The 22,552-nt window shown below is 47.6% G+C and overlaps 1 protein-coding gene across 3 annotated transcripts in view; it reads left to right on the top strand.

The window, feature by feature from the left end:
- LOC119397885 (nuclear pore complex protein Nup214) overlaps nucleotides 1-10,467 on the top strand; it is a 188,166-nt gene extending 177,699 nt beyond the window's left edge. For all 3 annotated transcript variants that reach the window (XM_037665206.2, XM_049416428.1, XM_037665210.2), the window contains 3 exons: nucleotides 3,991-4,097; nucleotides 8,366-8,393; nucleotides 10,190-10,467. In XM_037665206.2, coding sequence (XP_037521134.1) covers nucleotides 3,991-4,097; nucleotides 8,366-8,393; nucleotides 10,190-10,238 — 184 coding nt within the window. In that variant the 3' untranslated portion in view covers nucleotides 10,239-10,467. The remainder of the gene's footprint in view (nucleotides 1-3,990; nucleotides 4,098-8,365; nucleotides 8,394-10,189) is intronic.
- Nucleotides 10,468-22,552: the final 12,085 nt, after the last annotated feature.

Raw genomic sequence — 22,552 nt, forward strand, 5'->3', positions numbered from 1 at the left:
GTGTATACATAGACTGCAACGAGCCTCCTCTCTGTCATTGAAGACCATGTCCTATGTTTTAAGAATAAGGTCACCACCTCAGCACATATGCCACAACATTGCCATGAAGTGTAACTTATGCTCACACTACCGAAACAAACCACGCTTAACCAAGCCTCTTATCTTATGTTTCGAAAAATACTGCCACTTGTATGTCTTTTCTGAAGAAGCACTCAATGTCTTCAAGAAACCACCAAGACTGCCGCCATGGTTTGACCTGGCACAGCTTTGCGATTTTTCTTTAAGCCATCTAAACAGAAAAGACACCCCACCACAACGCATAATTCAAGAATTCCGTGTACGTCAGGATAAAATATAGAGATTGTGCTGAATTTTATACAGATGGCTTGAGAACAAGAAACCATCTGGGTATATTAGGATCGTGACAGGGGAAAGTGCAATTAGTATTAGAGCACCTCATTGTATTTCTGTTTTTACTGGTGAAGTTTACGCCTTATGTGAAGCAGTTTTAAAACTCATCACTTCAAACACACGAAAGCAATTCATATACACACATTCATTTTCGTAGGTGCACTAAAAGCCCTACATGTCAAATCTGAGTGTGAGCCACAGTTGGGGACATTTTAAACATGGTGTTTTGCTGAGGTAGCTTCTATTCATTTCTGCTGGGTCCCAAGCCATGTTGGGCTACCTGGCAATGAAAAAGCAGATGAGTGTGCCTCCTTGGCTGCTCACAAAACACTTACAAAAATAAAGATTCCCCTTATAGAGAGCCAAAGAACATTTTGTCTAATGCTGTTAACAAAATGGCAGCAAGCAACAATGGGGCTTGTGCGCAAGTAATAAGCTCCATCTGGCAAAGCCAGATGGTGAATGGAAGACCTGCCGTCACCAAGAATAGTTTATTGAAGATATAATATGCCAGCTTTGTTATGAGCACACACACCTGACACACAACTTTTTACTTGCAAATGAAGAACAACCAACATGTGAAAAATGTCAAGAGCCGTTAACATTTATACATATGCTTAATAACATGGCCCGATATTGCAACGCAGTGACAAACATTTCAGCGAATTATACAAACAACACCTACTGTTACACCATTCTCTGCTTCTCAGAGATGATCCTCTTGTACCCTTGTCTGATGCGCTTAACTTTTTAACCCTTTGTGCGTCAGCGGGACACATACGTCCCACTTTTCCTTCTGCAGAAAAGTTTTTCTCCCACATCACCTGTCACAATTAGCGCAACGCTAAGTCTCTGCTGTCTTACCTAAGTCTATGTAAGCTCGACAAAAATTGTTTTACCGCAGTTTCGGAAGGTGGCAGTACTGCCACAATGCTGTTGAAATTTGTTCCATTTTTTACTGAAGCTTCTGAATTTTCCTCTCGTTCAAATAAAAAAAAACGTCATTCAAGATGCCCAGTAATTTTCTCTCTTTCTGGTTTTCTAGAGAGGGGATTTCAGCTCCCAGTCATCATGGTGTTTTTGTAGACTTGTGCAGTAACTTGACTGATAAATGCGTCGAAACACATTCCTTTGCGCAATTGCCATGCCCTTCGTTTAGCCTAATTGTGGATAACGGTGCATGTGAATCATTTTCTTGACATCATATACCTCTTGAAAAGTGGGCAGATATTCAGGGACACCATCAGTACTCTACCATTTCGACAGCAGAAGAAGGGACAACCAAATATACAAAAATGTTTGGTGTATGCGGTGAAGTGAGCTTTACAGGAACAGACCAGAGCCCTATGAAGGCTTGTAAGGCAAATGTGCAGGTGGTGTTCTGCAAGCTGGAAATGAGGTGTGCACAACATTCCTCTGCTCAACTTGAGACGTGCTCCTCTGCGCCGCTTGTTTCAGCCGTTTCATCCCAAATACTCGGTGATGTGATCCCATTATGGTACTTTCATGAGTCATTGGGACATATGTGTCCCACTTTTTTCCAGCAAAGTACTGGCTTTAAATTGAAGAAATTTGTTTTATACTCTTTCTTTGTAGCTTATATGTATATACCACAGCTGGTTTTTATAACATCGTGTCGAAAATATAAGCGAACATACAAAGAGTTAAAAGTGGTGGTGGTGGTGGTAACAACTTTATTAAGAACTCCGGCAAATTCGTGACCTGGGCCTAGGCTGCCCCCGAGGAGGACCGGAGATTCTGTCTCCTTTCCGCCTCACGGGTTTGCTGGATGGCCCACAATTGATCTTGCAGGTTTGAGCTGTGGCTTTTTAAATAAGCTTTAGAATTACACAACTCTACCTGTTCACTACTTAAAGGGGTAATGACACAAATATTTTCAGTTGTTTTTTTTTTTTTTTTTTTTGCGTCAAAAGAAAGGTCAAGCCCTCAAGAGCCTAGAAAAGGTAGTGCTAAGTGCGAGTGCGCCCTGAAAAAGTAATTACAGTATGTTTTTAAAAGCTAGTTTTGGTTCCTACTGTACCCTGACGTCACAACACGGTATGAGCTTCTCGTCACATGCTCGCACAGTATGTAGTGACGTTTCCACGGCTGCTCCGCACCGTAGCTCCATTGGTGACGCACAAGCGGCCATCTTGGAAGTTTTGGTACCTAACGTCATCACAACTAGCCAGACTGCTGCGTGAAGCCACCAGAATTTGTACTGCAGCCTGACGTCAAGCTAGTGTAGATGTCAGTAGGTGTGCCATGAAAAAATTGACTTTAATATCAAATTAAAATATCTTATCAGCATTTGTTGAGCTTCACACTTGCTCAGAGCCGTCTCTGCATACAGGAGATTTGTATGGCAGAGCAAACTCGCCCTCGAAAAAAGTTGTCAGTACCCCTTTAACCACCTTGTGGCTGGTGCAGCATAGCCTCAGCTGCTTTTGCACCATAAAACTTGATTTAACCCATATATGCCCAAACTCAGAAAAATGGACAAAACAAAAATTTTTTTTCAAAATAACTGTACTTCTACCATCAAAAGAAAGCACAAGTTCTTTACTTACTGCCAGGTAAATGCAACACTGTTTTTCAAGCCGTCCTATACATACTGGACAATGGCCATCAGGGGTGCTATGTGTGGGTGTGGTAAGCCTTGAAACATTTCACATGCACGCCGACATTGCGCTTCTTCCTCTCCATGATGTCTTTCATACAAAGCACCCATTTGCCTGGAAAAAGCGGTCGGCATTTCACCTGCGCTTCTTCCTCTCCATGACGTCTTTCACACAAATCACGCGTTTGCCCGGAGAAAGCGGTCGGCACGTGGCAGCATGAAAAGCAAGCAATGTCTAGGCTTGCAGTTGTTGAGAATAAGGCCTGCTTGATGTGCTGTAGGTCGCGCTAGTCATCAGCTAAAGAAATGGCGACGTTAGAGTGTATCAAAGAAGCGTCCTATATGTAGGACACTGGGCATATATGGGTTAACTAACTAACTAGCATATATTGGGGAAGCTTTGGTAGTTTCAGTGAAAATATTTTGTTGCAGCATAACAAAAATGCTTTTTTTTTTTTTTTCGTGTGCATTGCAAGGTTTCACCTCTACATACTCTCTTAAAAGGGCCCCGCAGGTTGTTATTGAGTTGTACAATGCGCTTGACAGTTAATCTCTTTTGGCAAGACGTAATTGAAAGAATTGTATATGAATGAACTTGGCATTCATAAATTACCATTCAGATCGTCCAGCTATTAGTGTATAACCAAAATTTCTTGATTGGTCTTGTGAGGTGCACTTAAATACATAACGTACCAAATTTTTCTTCTTTTAATTTCTTCTGTCGTGGTAACGTGCCTGGTGGCATCCACACATATTATCTCTGTTTATTTGTGCTTCTTCTTTCTATTCAGTCCAACAACTTTATAAGTAAAGAACTTGAGTCCTGTAAATAACCTTTTGTGTGGCAATACAGCTTTCTCAACACTAAATTGTGTTAAGACATGCAACTCGTAAAACTAGCCAGTCTTAATTGGCTGATTCGTGCTTTGTATTTAATTTTTTATGACCTTGTGGAACAGGTTCGGTAATGTAGAAGGTCCAACTTTTGGAGGCTTAGCTGCACAGAGCAGCCCTCAGCAGCCAGGAATGGGCTTTGGAGGCGGATTCGGCTCTCCAAGTTTTGGAGGTGAGGCCTCTACTGCACGATGCAACTATTGTTCTTTCTCAAGGATGGGTGTAGCATCTACGTCTGTTAGTGCTGTGTCAGTGTTCTTAGCCAGCCTTTCCAACATTGACATCTGTTATATGCGAAGCTCAGGGTTGTGCAGCAATATCGCTGTAGATTGACTTAGTTGTCCTTTAAAAAGCATGTCCACTGACAGTGGAGTGAAAAATACAACTTTGAGTTTATGATAATGAATTAAAAAATGGGTAAGCTAAAAGTAATGCAGTCGTGGGTTCTTTTCTCAGTCACACTGCCCACATTTTGATGGTGGTGAAACGTGAAAATGCCCACATACAACGTGCTTAATAGATTTAGGTGCACGTTACAGAACCCCGTGTAGAGAGATTTAATTCTGAGTCTTCCACTACAATATGCCTCGTAATCGTGCTGTGGTTTTGACAGTAAAAACCTCAGAATTTATTAAAGGAATAATAGTAGCACCCTGTGCTTTATAGAATGTGAAAATAGCAATTTCTTTGCTGCTTTGCAGTTCTGTATCTATAAGATTCTGTGAAAGCAAATATATATTTTTTAATGTACCATATAAGCTATTCCTTTTATTATGAAAACAGTGCTATCAAAGTGCCTCTTGACTCTGACTTCAATATGTCTCAGTATCATTGTTAGTGTATGTACAGAGGATAAATGCGAAATAAGACACTGGTTTAGGGGGGCACCTAAAGGCAGTGGTTAGCATAAGTGGTGCACATAAAAGTGAATGGGATTTTCAAAGACTAGGGGTTAAGTTCAGATTCCTTCTCCACAGCGACAATCTCTGGTGAGAGCACACTGTGGCTGAGGCAGCAGAAGCAGATGAGCTAATTAGTTGCAATAAATCTCTGTGCGCTTGCGATGACACCATATTCACTGGCTTCAAAGATCTTCAGGGTCGAAGTGCAGGTTCAGACAACAAACTTCGCTACTTCTTCACAATCTGCTGTGGAAAGAAGCATCAGAGAACGGGACCTATTGTAGTGATGAACTACGGTCATAAAGGGGTTGTATAATTATTGTGCTTGCTTGTAAGGAGTGGACTATTCCAGCATACATTAATCAGACGCATATTTTTGAAGTGTTTCATGGCTTTCCTGCAAGATAGCCACGTATACAAGTATCTGAAGAATAAAATAGGTCTAAAAGTTGCAGTAGTAACCACAGGGCACAATCACACAATTTTGTGTCTTGTACTTTATGTGGTAGTTGAATGAGCTAAGCTGCCTCTGCCGCTTCACTTAAGCTGCACTCTTAAAGGAATTACGTCCGCCTCGGTGGTACAGTGGTCACGGTGCTTGGCTGCTGACCCGAAAGTCATGAGTTCGATCCCAGCCGTGGCAGTCACAATTGGATGGGGGCAAAGTACTAGTGGCCCATGTAGTGTGCGATGTCAGTGCATGTTAAAGAGCACCATATGGTCGAAATTTCCAGAGGCCTTCACTACGGCATGCCTCACAATCATATCGTGGCTTTGGCTTGTAAAACCCCAGATATTATTAATATCTTCAGGAATTATATATCTGATGATGAGAATTGGAATGAAGCCTAAGCTGCAGTTAAAGAAAGGTCAGCTAGCTTAAACCACTTTACATAAATGCTCGTTTGTGCCCTCCTAATTTTGTGGCCGACTTGCCACACAGTTTGCATTGATCAGGGGTGGAAGTGCTGCGCCAATCTGGCCTGCTGCGCCAAGCTGCGCACAAGCGGCAAATCTAGTCGAGTCTTATCGCGTTGACCAGGGGCGTAGCCAGGTGGGTTGGGGGCTTCAAACCCCGAAATTTTTCGATTTTGCTTGCCTATATATACACGCACACATACAAACACACGCACAAACATACGTAAAGTATGGTTACCCCCCACCCCCGCAAAAAATTTCTTGCTACGCCCCTGGCACTGAGCGTTGGCTACGCAAAGGACGCAGCCGCATCCATATCCAGTGTCATTCGGTTCTGTAGCTTCCACACTGCTCCCAAGAAAAGTTGTTGCTGAGTATACAAGCCTATTACCGCCTGCAATTCTTCTTTCACTGGTGTTCTGCTTATACACTGCCATAGCATTCTATGTTAACATTAAAAAAATTATCTGAAATGTAGTCAGGTTTAGCTACTCAGTGCAGTGCTTATCTCTATTTTCCTCTCAGTTCTTGTGTTCTCTCAGTTCTCAATGACGGGAGTATAAGCTTTTTAAATTCATTTTATAGAATGTCAATAGGTTTAGAATGAAGGCAACTTTTATTATCATGTCTCTAGTCTTCAGTTGTTCATCTCAGGTACGTTTCATTTTATTGACTTAAGCATTCTTTATTTGTCTGAGGTCTAGTCAACTGTAGTGATCCAAAGCATCGCTTATATCTATTTTCTCCAAGTTATTGCTCTGTCATCTGTGATGTTTTAATGATGGGATCATATGTCCGTGTATATTATTAATTTGTGGTGTCTGGTCGGCTCATCAGTATTGAATGTTTGTGCCTCAATGGTGGGAGCATAAGCTTTTTAAATTCATTTTTATAGAGTATCATTAGGTTTAGAATGAAGGTAACTTTTATTATCTTATCTCTAGTCTTTAGTTGTTGTTCATGTCAGCTACGTTCTTTTATTAACATGAACATTCTTCATTTGTCAGGTCTAGTCAAGTGTAGCGATCCAAAGCATCGCTTATCTCTTGTTTTCTACAAGTTATTGCTCTGTCAGCTGTGATGTCTTAGTGATAGGATCATATGTAGATGTACATTATTAATTTACAGTAAGTCTGGTCGGCTCATCGGTATTGGATGTTTAGTAAAAACCACAGGATTTTTTTGTGTTAACCAGAAATAAAAGATTTCAATTAACGATCATGTTTGACCCGAGAAGTCTGCTCCAAAACTAACTTGCATCACTCTGAAACACACGTTTTGATGCTCTGAAGCTGCTCCAAAGCTGCTCCAAAACTCCCATTTTACCGCTCCAAAGCTGCTCCAAAAGGCTGACGCCCACTTCCACCCCTGATTGATGCTTCCATACCAACTTACCCACCTGTAAACCCTATTAATTTTAAGTGTAACTGATAAATTTCGTGGAAATGAGAAGCGCTCAGGTCTGCATATAGTCTGGACGTTGACATATGCATGCATTCTCAGACCCGAGGTTCAGTAGGTGTACACATGTCCAATTATTTTTTTAGCTGTTAGTATCAGCATTCTTCACTTTTATGCTGCAGAAGTATGCTAATAGTTTCATTGAAATGTCCTGCAAAGGCTGCCAGTCATATATTTATGGCTTTTAGCATTGTTGTAATGATTGTTTAGATTATGCAATTTTCCTGCTATCAAAAGTTCTTGCAGATGTGTTGGATAGATGAACCACTGTGTGTGGCTCTGTGGCTATGTCATAATGCTTATGTACTAAACATCTGGTGCAGGAAGCTTCAAGTGATCGAAATAATTCACAACCCTTCGGTATGGCTCTGCTCATAGCAGGGGCGTAGCCAGAAATTTTTTTCGAGGAGGGGTTCAACCATACTTTGTGCATGTTTGTGTATGCTTTTGTATGTGTGCATGTATGTATATGCAAACAAAATTGAAAATTCAACCCCCCCCCCCCCCCCCCCCCCCCCCCCCCGGGCTCATAGATTGTGTGTGGCTTTGCTTGACCCTTGACCATTCAGTATGGCTCTGCTCATAGATTGGCACATTTAACTCCACTAATCAATCAACGTCTGTCTCATATTTGGACGAATCATTGTTAAAAATTTCATGATAGTGTTTCAGTACGTAGTCACAAACACTGGGCATGTCTTTTATACATCGACAATATAGTAGGACAGCTGGCTGACAAAGCTTTTATAGATTCATTCACTTTTGCACATTACCTTGCTTGAGTGAGCAACGGCCCTCCGGAAACACCTGAATAGCTGAATTTTGCCCCATATCTTTCCTGACCTAAATTTAATCATTGTTACGTTATTGCGCACCACTTTGAGGACGAAGACTGAACCAAACGATTGTAAGTTTGTAACTTTCCGCTTGTGTTCGTGTGGTTCAGTCTTCGTCCTCGAAGTGGTGCGCAATAACTTAACAATGAATAGATACCAACTGGCCCAAGCAAGTACCCTTATAAGCTAAATTTAATGACAGACAATTCAGCTATTGTTTAAATGTATCCAGAACTGGTAGAGCACCTGCACTGTCAGATCAAAATATTTCTGACTAGATTTTTTTCCATCTTATACCTCATTTGTGTACCTTTGTTTTACAGGTTCTGCTCCCGGTTTTGGAAATCGGAGGTTAGTATTTCATGTCTTTATTTTTTTTCTTTTAGAAGAGGGTTGACATTAAAATGAACATCATTGGGATGTAGCCTTGTGGTAGCTTGGGAAAAAATGGAGGGACTGGATGGCTGAAGTGGAATGTGCAAAGAAGATATCTAAACTGATGGTATTACTCTATTTATGCTGCTCAGGTCACCACGTAATATAGCTGCAGAACAACTTTTGCATCCAGAGGAATTACCTTTCTGTAGGAGCTTCTTTATCCCATTTATCACAGTGCGATGAGCTCACTGAATGTTGAGCTCTTAAATTTTTAGAATCTGTCAAGTAAGAGTGGAGTTACAGGGATTTGCCGCACGCTTTAATCTCTCCTGTCGTACCTGCGGGCCAGGGGCACAGATGACAAGGGGCAGAAGCTACGTCAGCGCGCGTCGTGATCTTGAGCACTTTCTTCTTCTTCGAACGCGCGGCTTACTTTCAGTGTGATTGCGAGCGAGCGCGGGAACGTCCCTCTGCGGCCGCGGTAACTATGCACAGCTCACGATGCTCAAAGCAGCGAATTGCCGTGGTCCATGGGTTCATGGCATCATTTGTCGAGGGAACAGCGAGCGATTTCTTGCTGTCTTTGAGAATTAAATCGAAATTCCAGTACCGATCAGCAGCGTTTTCTGACCATTGCTGAAAAAGTGCTGCAGGGCCCCTTTAAAAAATCGCACGCACGAACAGGGTACGGCTAAGCGATAACAAGCGTGCAGAAGCCAGCTCAGGGGAGGGCTGGAACTGTACTGCCCTCGAATCTGCCTGCGCGCTTGTTATCTCTCTGCCGTGACCATGTTGGTGCGTGCGATTCTCCCATCACGTGTCATCGTTACGCGCTTGAGAACCAGCCCAAACGCGACGTGCCGTGCCGGGCGTTGCCGTCGAGACTTCCGGGCTTATATATATATATATATATATATATATATATATATATATATATATATATATATATATATATATATATATATATATATATATATATATATATATATATATCTCGCGGGCTTGCTTCAGCACGCGGAAAGGAAAGGAGAGCCGTGCACAATATAGCGAGGCGCAAACAATCTAAATTGATGTTTTCGAAGTCGCTCTATCACTTAAATGTTGACCTGTAATAATAATAATAATAATAATTGTTGGGGTTTAACGTCCCAAAACACGATACGATTATGAAGGACGCCGTAGTGGAGGGCTCCGGATATCTCGACCACCTGGGGTTCTTAAACGTGCACCTAAATCTAAGTACACGGGACTCGAGCATTTTCGCTTCCATCGAAAATGCGGCCGCGATTCGATCCCGCGACCTTTTTCGCCGCATCACCTCAACACCACTCTTCTGGCTCCGCTCTGTGGGACCGGTCTGAACGACTTTTGCGGCGTTTTATTATTATTTTTTACACCGTGATTCGTAATAGGGCTTTTGTGGATACATAGTAAATTGTGTGCACTGGTATAACATTAAAAATTCCATTTGATAAGCTTTTATGTCTGTTGAAGTACTGTGATGTAGGTGCGAATTGTCGAAGTGGAAATTCGAATATTACGCTGCCGCATGGCTTGGAAAAATGTAACAGCTGGTTGTGTTGTTTGCTTTCTATTATTTGACAATGTATTGCCAATTCTAACTTTATTATAGGTGAAATGCTAAGGTATGTATGCTTCACTCCTTTGAGTGACTACCTATGTCATTTTCATGGTACCCTCCTTGCTATCCCGGAGGGTTTTGTGTGTGAAACGTAACGTTTAATTTGTACCCCTCCTTCCACTTGCAGCGGTCAGCAAGGAAGTCCGGCACCAGCTTTCTCGCAGTGGCGCAACTGAAGTTTTCAAGAGGTTCGCTGTGTTTGTGTACCTGGGCATGGGACATTGCTGCTTTGCCTTGCTGACAAACTCTCTTACAGCAGGTTTCGCTTGCCCCCGCGCGAGCGCATGGGAAGTGGTGCTTTGTACATCTGTTCTGAGCGAATAGTTGTCATTTTGAACGAGAAAGAAGTATTTACTGTGATGTACAAGTAAAACTGCTTTAAATAAAAAATACAATAATAAAACCCTGGCTCAAACACTGTGTTCGTTTGCTTCGTTCGCAACGAGGAGTGCTCCACCACGTACTTAATTGTCAAGTGCAGGCTATTGGCAACCTTTCACGAGAGTCACGACGGTAGTAAGTTGTGGAAAGAGAAATTTGATTATAAAGCAGGCTGAGACGACAAGGAAGATAGTGTATCTTCCTTGTGTGTGTATCTTCCTTGTGTGTGTATCTTCCTTTTCTTGCGCTCAGTAACTTTCTATCATTATATACGCACCAACTGGGCCCTCAAAAAGTTCTTCCAAGTCATATATGAGGCCACTAAATTGCCAGGTTGTGTGCTTGAAATAGTGAATTCCATTCCCCGCAGCAGAGCTTCGTGTTCAGACCTTATTTGGCTTGTGCTTTCGTCCTGCGATGTCCGGCGCCACGCGGATCGTGTGCTCGCGGTGCGCGATCTCTCCCGTCGGGTTCATGTTACGCGCGAGCGCGTGTTGACTGGAGAAACTGCAGGCGCCGGCCTTCACACTCTCTTGGGCGTCCCTCTCGAAAGGCATGCAGACAAGTCGCGTTCGATGCATGCGCTGCAGTACGCAGGTGATGTTATTACGAAAGCACGGTAAGCATTCGATCTCGAGCTTCGCCGGCCCTTTCACTTGGAGCGCCCCACGGTGAGTGCCGATTTGGCGATGCGTCCCAATGCCGTGTTCCAGTTGAGGGGCGGTCGTCAGTGAGTGTCCGGATTTATTATGGCACCGACGCACAGTTTCGTCGATTGGATGTGCTCTAAGTTGTAACATGCTCAGTCTATCTTTTCAACACATGTTTGAGGCGTGTGCAGCGGCTCCATTTGCACGCCGACAAGTTTTCGTTCTCGTTGATGTATTAATTTTAGGGGTGTGCGTGTAGTGAATTGAGAATCGAATCGAATACTATTCGAATAGTAAGGCCACCGCTTTCAAAGCAGCCCTAGAATGGTAATGTAACCATTTTAGAAACAGCCCAAGAATTTCACGACATTTTATTTGAAACAAATATTCACAAGCTTTATCAAAGAAACATCGCTATTACTTTTAACGCACAAGAAATACCACAATTATGTAAACTGACGCAAGCTGGTATACAGCGCAGCAACTAGAGCCTTAGAAATATTTTGTAACTGCAGGTTGAACTACAGAAGTGACTACAGCATTCAACCTTGAATGCTGTAGTCAGTTCCAGCCTTGAAGAAGACAAGTCCACTTGTCGAAACGTTCGCTCGAGCACCCACCCCCTGTTTACGGATTTTTTCATTACAGCATTCAACGTGGCACTTTTGTCAACAGATTTTGATAAAATTCGATGTAAATATTAAACAATATTCATGAGTCGACGTCACCATCAATGTCATGATGAAGGTATGGATTCATCACTGTCGCTTCGGCGACACTAGTTTTAAGCAAAAACGCCTTCATCCTGCGATCAATCTAGCGTCGACAGTCCCGCATTACCTTGGGCTGCATGCATCTTGGTAATTCTACCATTAAAACAAGAAACGTTACGTGTCTCTGTTCCAACGTTTCGTTCCTTTGAGGCTTTTTCATCGGTGCTTAATATTAGAAAAGTATTCGGTTTTTCCAATATGCCCTATTCGATTCGAGTACCGAATCGAAGAGAACGCTGTTCGATTCGTTATTCGAAATTTTCATATTTTTTTGCACACCAAAACGTTAGCAAGGGTGCTCCCAGCAACAGTCCAGCGTTTCCAACTGAGTAAAGTGGCTTCTGCGCCGAATACTCTAACGACGTTTCTAACTTGATTGAGGTGCACGTGTCTCAACGAAGACTATGGCGCCGCTACATGCAGTTCGCGTGTCCTCTTAACAATGTACAAAGTGGTCATACTACAGCGACTGAAGCCGCATGGAGTCTAGTGGGATATAATAGCGGTCCATTTCCCTTAGCGTGCTGCCCTTTCCCTCCAACCCTCTCTTCCGGGCTTGCTAGCGAAGAACGTATGTCCCGGTGTGCCGAAACAAGATGCGGTGGGAACCCGATTCTTGCACGGATATCCGGGGCTCACTTGGAAACTTCCTGTGACAATGAATGGGTAAGTCTAAGGAAGGCGCAAAGTCCACCCTCTGTCGGACCTGTCCCGTCATGCATTGTCTAATGTGCAGGGTTAGCCATGCGAATTTTCGACAATAATGCCAGCGAGGACCCCATTCCAAGGACAGTTTACTTCCCACCTTTAGCCCCCAGGGACCAAAGGCAGGCCGCTGTGGGGGGGGGGGGGGGGTCGCTGCGGTGAATTATGCCCAACTTGCCGCACTTGCAGTGACTCCACTCCTGCGCCAACTGCGCCATCCTGATAATATCGACGGAAATTGCGCCATACTGCGCCAGAATCTCGCGTTTAGAGGCGTCTATCACCGGCAATCGCACCACCGGTACCACCGGCGCATCAAAACATGTGCAGATTGATCTTGAGGCCGCCAAAGTCGCAACGAGGGACCTGTAATTATTCCGCTGAATAAATAGCGCTCGCGCGCGCGTCCCGAGCAAGCCGCGATACCATGCGCGATGCCGATGCAGCTTCAGTTGTCTTAAATGTAAACATTTGGACAGAAGTCTGTCTGGCTGGGTGGAAGAATTAAGAAGTTGAAATACCTCCAGCCACAAATTCTTGGAGGAAACCCGACGTTTCGAGACCGGCTTGGTCTCTTCTTCAGGGGTGACTGTGCTGATCAGGGGGGCTTCGTCGCAGCTTGTTTTTGGCTCCGCCTTTCTCTTTCCCTCACGTTCCGGAGGCCGTGCACGTAGATCGGAGGCATTGTTCCGAGGGACCGGTTCACATTCGCAGGTTTGTTCTGGATGTGCCACGACTCTAGTAAGAGCCTCCTTCCCAGATTCCTTTCCGTTTCTATGATGGAAGCGCCCTCGAAGTCAATTTTGTGGTCGTGCTTCTCGCAATGCTCTGCAAGGGCACTGCGTTGTATTTCCATCTTTCTGACGTCGTTTTTGCGTTGGCGCATTCTTTCCGGGAAGCACTTACTCTCGCCTATGTAGCTCGCTGGACAGTCAGCACATGACACTTTGTAGACCACGCCCTGGTGTTGCTCCCGGGATGGTCGATCTTTCGGCCGCGGTAGTAAGCGAGCGAGCGTTGAGGCCGGCTTGTGAACCGCCGTGACCCCAGCTTTTCTGAGAACCCTGGCGAGCTGTTCGCTAGTTCCCGGAACATACGGGATGACGACTCGTTGGGCTGGTTTATTCGATACCATTGTATCCGGTGGGGTGGCCAGCGCGGGAGGATGGTCACGTGTGTCGTTCGCAGATGCGTCTCTGCGGTGGCGAAGCTGATCTCTCGGCATGCGGCGTGCCACACGGCGGATGAAAGCTGTCGTGTATCCGTTCTTTCTTAACTCGGCCACGACCCTCTCTTCTTCTCTCTCCTTCTGATGTGCAGATGGCTCTTGCTCGTGAAAGGAGTGCCGACACCACGGAAGCTTTGTGGGCAGTGGGGTGACTCGAGGTGAAGTGCGAATACCTGCCGGTGTGCGTTGGTTTTCTGTACACCGAGAAGGTCATGCGTTCGCCTTGTCGTCGTACTAAAACATCGAGGAACGGTAGCGCTCCGTCTTGTTCTCTTTCCACCGTAAACTGGATTGCTTGGTCGACGGAGTTAAGATGTTCGAGGAAGCTGTCTACCGCTTCCTCGAACATCCGCTGTCGATGTTTTAGTACGACGACAAGGCGAACGCATGACCTTCTCGGTGTACAGAAAAACCACGCACACCGGCAGGTATTTGCATTTCACCTCGAGTCACCCCACTGCCCACAAAAGCTTCCGTGGTGTCGGCAACTCCTTTCACGAGCAAGAGCCATCTGCACATCAGAAGGAGAGAGAAAGAGAGAAGAAGAGAGGGTCGTGGCCGAGTTAAGAAAGAACGGATACACGACAGCTTTCATCCGCCGTGTGGCACGCCGCATGCCGAGAGATCAGCTTCCCCACCGCAGAGACGCATCTGCGAACGACACACGTGACCCTCCTCCCGCGCTGGCCACCCCACCGGATACAATGGTATCGAATAAACCAGCCCAACGAGTCGTCATCCGTAGGTTCCGGGAACTAGCGAACAGCTCGCCAGGGTTCTCGGAAAAGCTGGGGTCACGGCGGTTCACAAGCCGGCCTCAACGCTCGCTCGCTTACTACCGCGGCCGAAAGATCGACCATCCCGGGAGCAACACCAGGGCGTGGTCTACAAAGTGTCATGTGCTGACTGTCCAGCGAGCTACATAGGCGAGAGTAAGTGCTTCCCGGAAAGAATGCGCCAACACAAAAACGACGTCAGAAAGATGGAAATACAACGCAGTGCCCTTGCAGAGCATTGCGAGAAGCACGACCACAAAATTGACTTCGAGGGCGCTTCCATCATAGAAACGGAAAGGAATCTGGGAAGGAGGCTCTTACTCGAGTCGTGGCACATCCAGAACACACCTGCGAATGTGAACCGGTCCCTCGGAACAATGCCTCCGATCTACGTGCACGGCCTCCGGAACGTGAGGGAAACAGAAAGGCGGAGCCAAAAACAAGCTGCGACGAAGCCCCCCTGAGCACAGTCACCCCTGAAGAAGAGACCAAGCCGGTCTCGAAACGTAGGTATTTCAGCTTCAGTTGTGCAAGCTTCGGCTCGTCGGCAAAACGCGCTCTCTGCAGTGGCTCGTGACGTCTATATATATGTCAATCGGTAGCGTGAAAGTGTGGCGGCGATTGATCGGCGGACGTCGTCAGGGGCGTAGCCAGAAATTTTTTTCGGGGGGGGGGGGGGTTCAATCATACTTTATGTATGTTCGTGCGTGCGTTTGTATGTGTGCGTGTATATATACGCAAGCAAAATTGAAAAATTTCGGGGGGGGTTTTGAACCCCCCCAACCCCCCCCCCCTTGGCTACGCCCCTGTCACGTCGTCTGTCCCAGAAACGCTGCCGATAGCGTGTTTCAAGCGTCGCACGCGGCACGTAATTAAAGCAATTTTCAGTAATAACTACACGCGTGCCTTTGAAATGTCTGTCACTTTCTGGACGTCACGGAATGAAATCGAATTTTCCGTACTTGTCGTCCATAGAAGAGCGCGTGAACTGTGGAAATGCGTTGACACTTCTCCTCAAGTATACTTTATCCATGGATCTTCATCCAGAAGAGCTTATTCGTAATTCCTTCGACCAGCACATCCGGGTTTGTAATCGCTCTTGCGGTAAATAACCCCTAGAAGGCCCTGCCTTTTCGAGCTCGTGAGTGCCGAGGTCCGAATTCGAATTTTTTGCTTGTTTTTTTTTTTAAATGTCATCTCATTAATAAAAGCATACTTCCTGGTCGGAGCAGCCGCTATGCGGTTTCAATTGCGTAGCTGTCAGTAGCGGGCACATCGCTGACGGCCCTGGTGTCGGAAGCCCAATGTGAAGCGGCTACGCCATGCTACTCGTCCGCCCCTCGCTCTCCAGGGTCGATAGCTGACGGTAAAAAAATAAATAAAAAAATCACAGTTTCGCTTAAGGGCGAAGTAGTGAATGCGATACCAACAAATTGTATTGGTATACGACGTAAGGCCTGCTGACTCTTTTGGATCTGATCTCGCGTGACAACAAACTGCTGGGTTTAGGGAATAGGGCCGCTCCAGGGACCGAAGTGGTTTCTATGCTGATGTGGTCGGGGGTCTGCCCATAAGACCGGGAAGCAGCCAGGCCTCAGGTAGAAGTAGAGCTCAGGAGCCGGAGCTGATTACAAGAACGTTTATTTACATGACTATTTGGTAGCGTGTTTTGGAGCGTTTCGTCGCTCGCGTTATAAAGCCTGGGTCTTCCCTAGATTCCCTGTTGGAGAAAACAGTCAAGTCCAGGACAGTCCAATCAACAAGTTATCTTCATCTCCGCCCCCAAAGGGGAAAGGTCAAGCACCGCCTCCTTCCCATCCCAGGAAAGAGAGAAGCGGCGCGCCCGGCTCGACGGAGGGCGCCCGGGAGGTGGACAGAAGACACAATAGGGCACGATACACACAGTGAAGGGATCCCGGCGGCGCACATTCCTGAAAACTGGCCGTGTTGTCAGGTGCAGTCTTTCCTTGCCTCGATAGCGTCGCCGGCGCAGCTGACGGCCAGCTCCTAAACGGGTCACAAAGCCACAAAGGCACCGCGTACTGTGGGGAAGGTTCCCGATGAGGAATCTCAGGCGCTCGGCTAATTGTCCGGTGCATCTCGCAGAATGCTGAAAAAAGGAGTGCACAAGTGACTGCTTCTTCCGAGTAACCTCGACTGCAAATAGTTCACCTCCAGGCCATAAAACCGTCATACTCAGCCGAGTGTGTCCAAAGCGCTTGACGAGGTGCACTGACAGTCTTGAAGAGTTCAGGGCACGACTGCCGTGTTGTCGCCGCATGAGGTGCGTTTTGGGGAACGTTGACGATGCAGAAAGCAGAGCAGATGCCGCCAAATCATTTCCACGATCCAGCGGCGCCAAGCCGTGAACTCCGATCTAAAGTCCCTAGATATTTCCCTGTTCTTTCTTAAGTACCGACAACCATTGAAGCGCCGGCGACGAATCTCATTGGCTAACGCTCGTTTTCGGTAGCCATGTTCTTCCTAACTCTTTTCCAGCACCTGTGGCGGTATTTTGTAAGCATTCGTAAAACGGACGGAGGCGGTCCGTCCGTTTGAGTCGCACGTGACTAGTCAATGTGAGCACGCGATTCGTCGCGGCGCTCGTCACGGCTCACATTGACCAATCGCGTGCGACTCAAACGGACGGACCGGCTCCGTCCGTTTTACGAATGCTTACAAAATACCGCCACTGGTGAAACGTGTCCCCCATTCACTAATGACAGGGGGTTGACGGGAGGAGAAAGGCGCGTCGCGGTAGCATATTGTCCGTTGAAAGATGCATGGCTAATGTACTTAGACGCACATGGCTTTGTAAATCTTCCAAGTTAGGAAGAAAATGGCGTCGGACGCCAGCTGCGCGTGAGAGGGGGCCGTGAAAGGAGGCTTGTCGGTACTTAAGTAAAAAGGAAAAATCTAGGGACTTTACTCCGATCATAACAGTGCTGTCAGTTCTCCGCGAAGTAAGCGATGAGAGAACAGCAAGTTTACCAGCAGTCTCCTGATGCCTCGAGATAGCGCGCGCGCCAGCAACTGCGCCTAAAGTCCCTAGATTTTTCCTTTTTACTTAAGTACCGACAACTGCCTCCTTTCACGGCCCTCTCTCACGCGCAGCTGGCGTCCGACGCCATTTTCTTCCTAACTTGGAAGATTTACAAAGCCATGTGCGTCTAAGTACATTAGCCACGCATCTTTCAGCTGACAATATGCTACCGCGACGCGCCTTTCTCCTCTCGTCAACACCCTGTCATTAGTGAATGGGGGACGCGTTTCACCAGGTGCTGGAAAAGAGTTAGGAAGAACATGGCTACCGAAAACGAGCGTTAGCCAATGAGATTCGTCGCCGGCGCTTCAATGGTTGTCGGTACTTAAGAAAGAACAGGAAAAAATCTAGGGACTTTAACTGCGCCTTTCGAGCGGCCCCCCTCCCCCCCGGCGTCCCTTCATGATCCTTACGAAAGACGACGGGCGGGGCGTTTCCTCTCTGATGAGAAATCGACGACAGGCTTCCCACGCGGGGTGATGTTATCGCAGGTTATCGCATGCACCCTCCCTGCGATGGAGACAGCCGGCTCGTTTCTTCTCCGCTTCAGCCGCGTTCGTCGCCAGCGCTCGCGAGCTTTTACTCGCGCGTACAACGTGTACGATGCGCGGGGTGATGTTATCAATTTGGACTTTATACGGAAAATGACGGCGACGGCAAAAACCCGTCGAGAGTGTTTATATAATTGCTATCGCTCAAAAAAAAATAAGGAGGAGCCATTCCATTCTGTCAGGTGGATGATCAGTGAAGCTGTTTAGCGCATGTCACAGAGGTGATATGATGGAGGCCACTTTGGTATGTAAGGCCAGGTTGTTAACGGCCAGAATGTTAACGTTCAATACGCAATATTAAAAACCTTAGATGCCATAGAGTTAACATACTGACTCTAGAGGGAAAGCTGCCCATAGGCCCATGCATGCATTGAAATGGGTTCCGCCATGATGGAACAAAACGAACGTTGCCAGATCCTGAGACGCTCGCTATACTTGGCGGTAGTAATTAGTTTTAATCTACCAACCTAAGCCAGCTACGTGCTTTTGACGCTATGTCAGGTAACATCTGCTGTGTTTTGATGCGTGAAGCCGTGTGTTAGTGTAGCGTTTTCTGTGCAGCTGGCCCGATTGACAACAGTTAAAAATTCCAATGCATAACGAATAGAATTTCTCCGTTCCCTGGCACAAGGGTCACTCGACGGATTCGCAGCTCGAAGCAAAGAGCGTAGGCCGTGGTCGCGCGGTGCTTCGATTTGCATTTCTTAGCGAACTTCTGCGACTTTGAGCGTATCTATCTATCTATCTATCTATCTATCTATCTATCTATCTATCTATCTATCTATCTATCTATCTATCTATCTATCTATCTATCTATCTATCTATCTATCTATCTATCTATCTATCTATCTATCTATCTACTTTGTGCTCTCCTGGCGGTTTCGTTAATGGGATGTATACCAAAATTGGTATAGCATAACATGACTGTATGGCGAACATAAACGACAGGTCATAACGTGAAAATCATGACATGCTTGTCATGTACAGCATGATTTACATGCCGCCGTCTTGGTGCTCTTGCGGCCTGAACCCTTCAGAGATGAGGCCGAGACAACAGCGGAAACATCTTTACTGCATCGAGCCTCAGCCGCAACTGCCCGCTGCCAGCGGCTGCTGAGCGCGAGCTGCAAGCGCACCCGCGGTCATCGTTCTCTTCTACCTACGATCGGCGCGCTCGCGGCCGCCGCTCCCATACTGCCCCCTCCCCGCGGAAAAAGTGGAAGAGAAGGACACAGGCTACGCAGAAGTGTCCTGGCTATCCTTGGCCACGCCGGACTGCGCGTGGCGCACACAACCACCTGCCGGCGCTGTCCTCTCATAACTCCCTGTGGGACCTCATGGGCTGCTGGACCCAGGAACTGCTGACGCGCTCAGCGAAGGCGACTCTGCCGCCGCCCGAAGACGGAGGCGCTCCGGACTCGATCAGATTGACGACCACGGTCGTCAGCATGACCACGGTCGAGAGCATGACGGAATGCCGATGCTCCTGGTGCAGCACCGGTCCCACCGAGCTAGCGAGCCCAGAGTAGTCATAGTAGGCCTCCTGGCGCTGACGTCGTTGTATGGTCCTGTTGTCGTAGTAGACGTACCGCTGTGTCGAGTTTTGCCGTTGTAGCCGCTCGGACCATTCGCGTCTGGGTGGCGGCCACTCCTCCGCGTAGTAATCTTCGAACGCTGGCGGCCTCGGCAGCCATGGAGGCGCGACGTTCCCGTAGAAGATTTGGTTGCCTGTCCCTCCGGCGCTCATTTCTCGTCCCTCACCGATGTTGGTCCCAGGTCGTCTTTGATGCATATCCATCTCGACGTAGTCTCGGTCTTCCTCTTCGTCCTTGTACTTGCCGTTGTTGACCCGCTCGGCGTACACCGGTGTCGGCTCAGCGTTAAATTGATATACACCAAAATTGGTATGGAGGGACAAGAGTGTATGGCGAACAGAAGTGGCAGGTGGTAACATGACAACCATGACATACATTTCATGTACAGCAGGATTTACATGCCACGCTAATGGTGCGCTCGCGGCCGGTTCGCTAATTTTTTTTTTATTGGCGCCAGTATGCCCTACGGTATAAGTTAAATAAAAAGAAAGAGTTCAGTTTCGCTGATAAAGGCCAGGAGCGGTCGATGCAAAGGCCCGTGCGTCCAGCGCGTTAAGTCGGGTGGTCGACCGGGGTGGTAGTCAAGGCCTCGTAGGTGGCGGGTGCGAGCCTTGTGAAGGCCCGGACAGGTCCCAAGTAGGTGATCGATCGTTGCCTCTGTGGCTGGAGCAACGCAGAAGGGGCATGTCGGTGGGGGAGGCTGTGCACCGGATGTCCATGCAGCCCGGATGGCAGGAGTCAACGCGGCGCCCACACGAATCCTCCTGAGCGCAACCTCCTCTCGGCGAGTTAAGCCGCCGGGAAGGTCCGACCCACGCGGAGGAATGAGTGCACGCGTGGAGCGCCGGAGGGTTTCTTTGTGCAGGAGCAAGCTGTCCTTTGGGGACAAACGAAGTAGAGGCAGCGGGTGTTGAACTTCCGCTGGATGGCAAGCGGCATCTGCTGCCATTTGAGCCAGTGTAGACCGACGGGTCCACAATACGAGGAAAGGGCAGGCGCACGAGTAAATTAGTCGGTGCACATCGGAGCTGATCAGGGAGCTGATCACTTTTCGCAACTCTCGAACTGCCTGCGTGGAGTCCGTATAGACAAGCAGCCTATTGAGTGAAAAGCAATCCACCTTGGGTATCATGAATGTTAAGCCGTCCCATATAGCTGCGAGCTCCGCCAACACTGATGGGAATGGTGCCTCTGTAACATAGGAGCATGTATGTTGTGTTTCAGGTATAGCGTGGGGCATACGAGGCTGGTGTGCAAAACGCAGCTATCGATAGCTGCATCTACGTATACCGCTAGTGAGTCGTCGATGGTAGTGACGACGGCTTCCTGTTCCACTTGTCGGTTGGATTGTCGCAGGCGAGTCAGTGGTCGGTTGTCGCTGGCCTGTGCCTTGAGCCATGGTGGAATTTCTGGCAAGGGTGCAGCAGGCTGTGGCAGCGTTGAATTATAGTAGTGAGCTAGAGCCGCCGCCGCAGGAACAGCTTGACTTTTTAGGTGGCGAGCCATTCGACGCTGGTGTACGATTTCGTCGATGGTATTGAGCTGCGCTTCCGCCTGGAGGGTCGCGATAGGTGTTATCCGAGGAAGGCATGTGATCGCCCTCATGGCATCTCGGTTGGCGGTTTCGAGCAAGTCCCAATCTCTCAATGTGAGGCGTTGAAACTGAGCTTGATAAACAAGCCGAGGTTGCAGGATCTGTCGCACTAAAACACGGGCCATTCGAGAGCAAGCACCTCCGGTTTTTTGAGAAATACGTCGAATGAGATGGAGGGTTTAGCACTCTTTCGACGAGCAGAGCGAACCCATGCACTCGCGGAGCCAGATGCGTCCAGTTCGACTCCGAGCACACGGATAGTGGATACAGTGCTCAGGGCTTGGCCATTTAGGCTCAAACAAATAGGCGTCTGCAGAAGGCGATGGCGACCTCGTCTGTTGGTGATAGACATGAATGCCGTCTTCGTGGCCGATAGTGTGAGTCCTATGCGCGCACACCAGTCCGAGGCCTTGTCCAGAGCACTCTGGAGTGCATGCTGCTGGCGTTGCAGGTCTGGATGTAGTGTCCACACAGTCAAATCGTCCGCATACAGGAGGAAGAAGGCATTTGGAATGCTTGCTAGTTGCCACGCGAGGGGCAATAGGGCAATATTAAAGAGTATCGGAGCCAGCACCGAGCCCTGCGGCACACCCCTTTTCGTGACAAAGTGGCCGGTTCTTTCCTTGCCGACTCGGATGCAGAAGGTACGGTGTGCCAGAAAAGACACCACGAAGTCGCACACACGAGGCGGAAGTTGAAGCCATTGCATTACGCGAATGATGGCAGAGTGGTTGACGTTGTCGTAGGCCTTATGAACGTTGTTGTGCCAGAGCACCTGACCGAACGTGGAAGCAGGGATCAACCCCTGCATGCTTTGTCTGCAAACCGGGGAAAACGGCGTCTTCACCCAGTCGGCCCCGTCAACTGACGCCAGTCGTTCTTCAAAGCTGCCCAGCTATGGAAAGGCTGCTCAACTCCTGCGGTGTAAAGGAGGTTCAACACCTGCGGCCTAAAAGAGCATTGCTATCAGGCAACCAGGAGAGGAGTCAACAGCTGCGTGCTGTTGTGCCTGGGCATCTGTTTTCGGGCAACCTGGAGAGGAGTCAGCACCTGTGTGCTGTGTACCAGAGCATTACTATCAGGCAACCAGGAGAGGAGTCAACAGCTGCGTGCTGTTGTGCCTGGGCACCTGCTTTCGGGCAACTTGGAGAGGAGTCAACACCTGGACTTCGGTCAGCACCTGCCTGGAGAGGA

Source organism: Rhipicephalus sanguineus, chromosome 1 (genome assembly GCF_013339695.2).
Source record: "Rhipicephalus sanguineus isolate Rsan-2018 chromosome 1, BIME_Rsan_1.4, whole genome shotgun sequence".
NCBI classification, from domain to species: domain Eukaryota; kingdom Metazoa; phylum Arthropoda; class Arachnida; order Ixodida; family Ixodidae; genus Rhipicephalus; species Rhipicephalus sanguineus.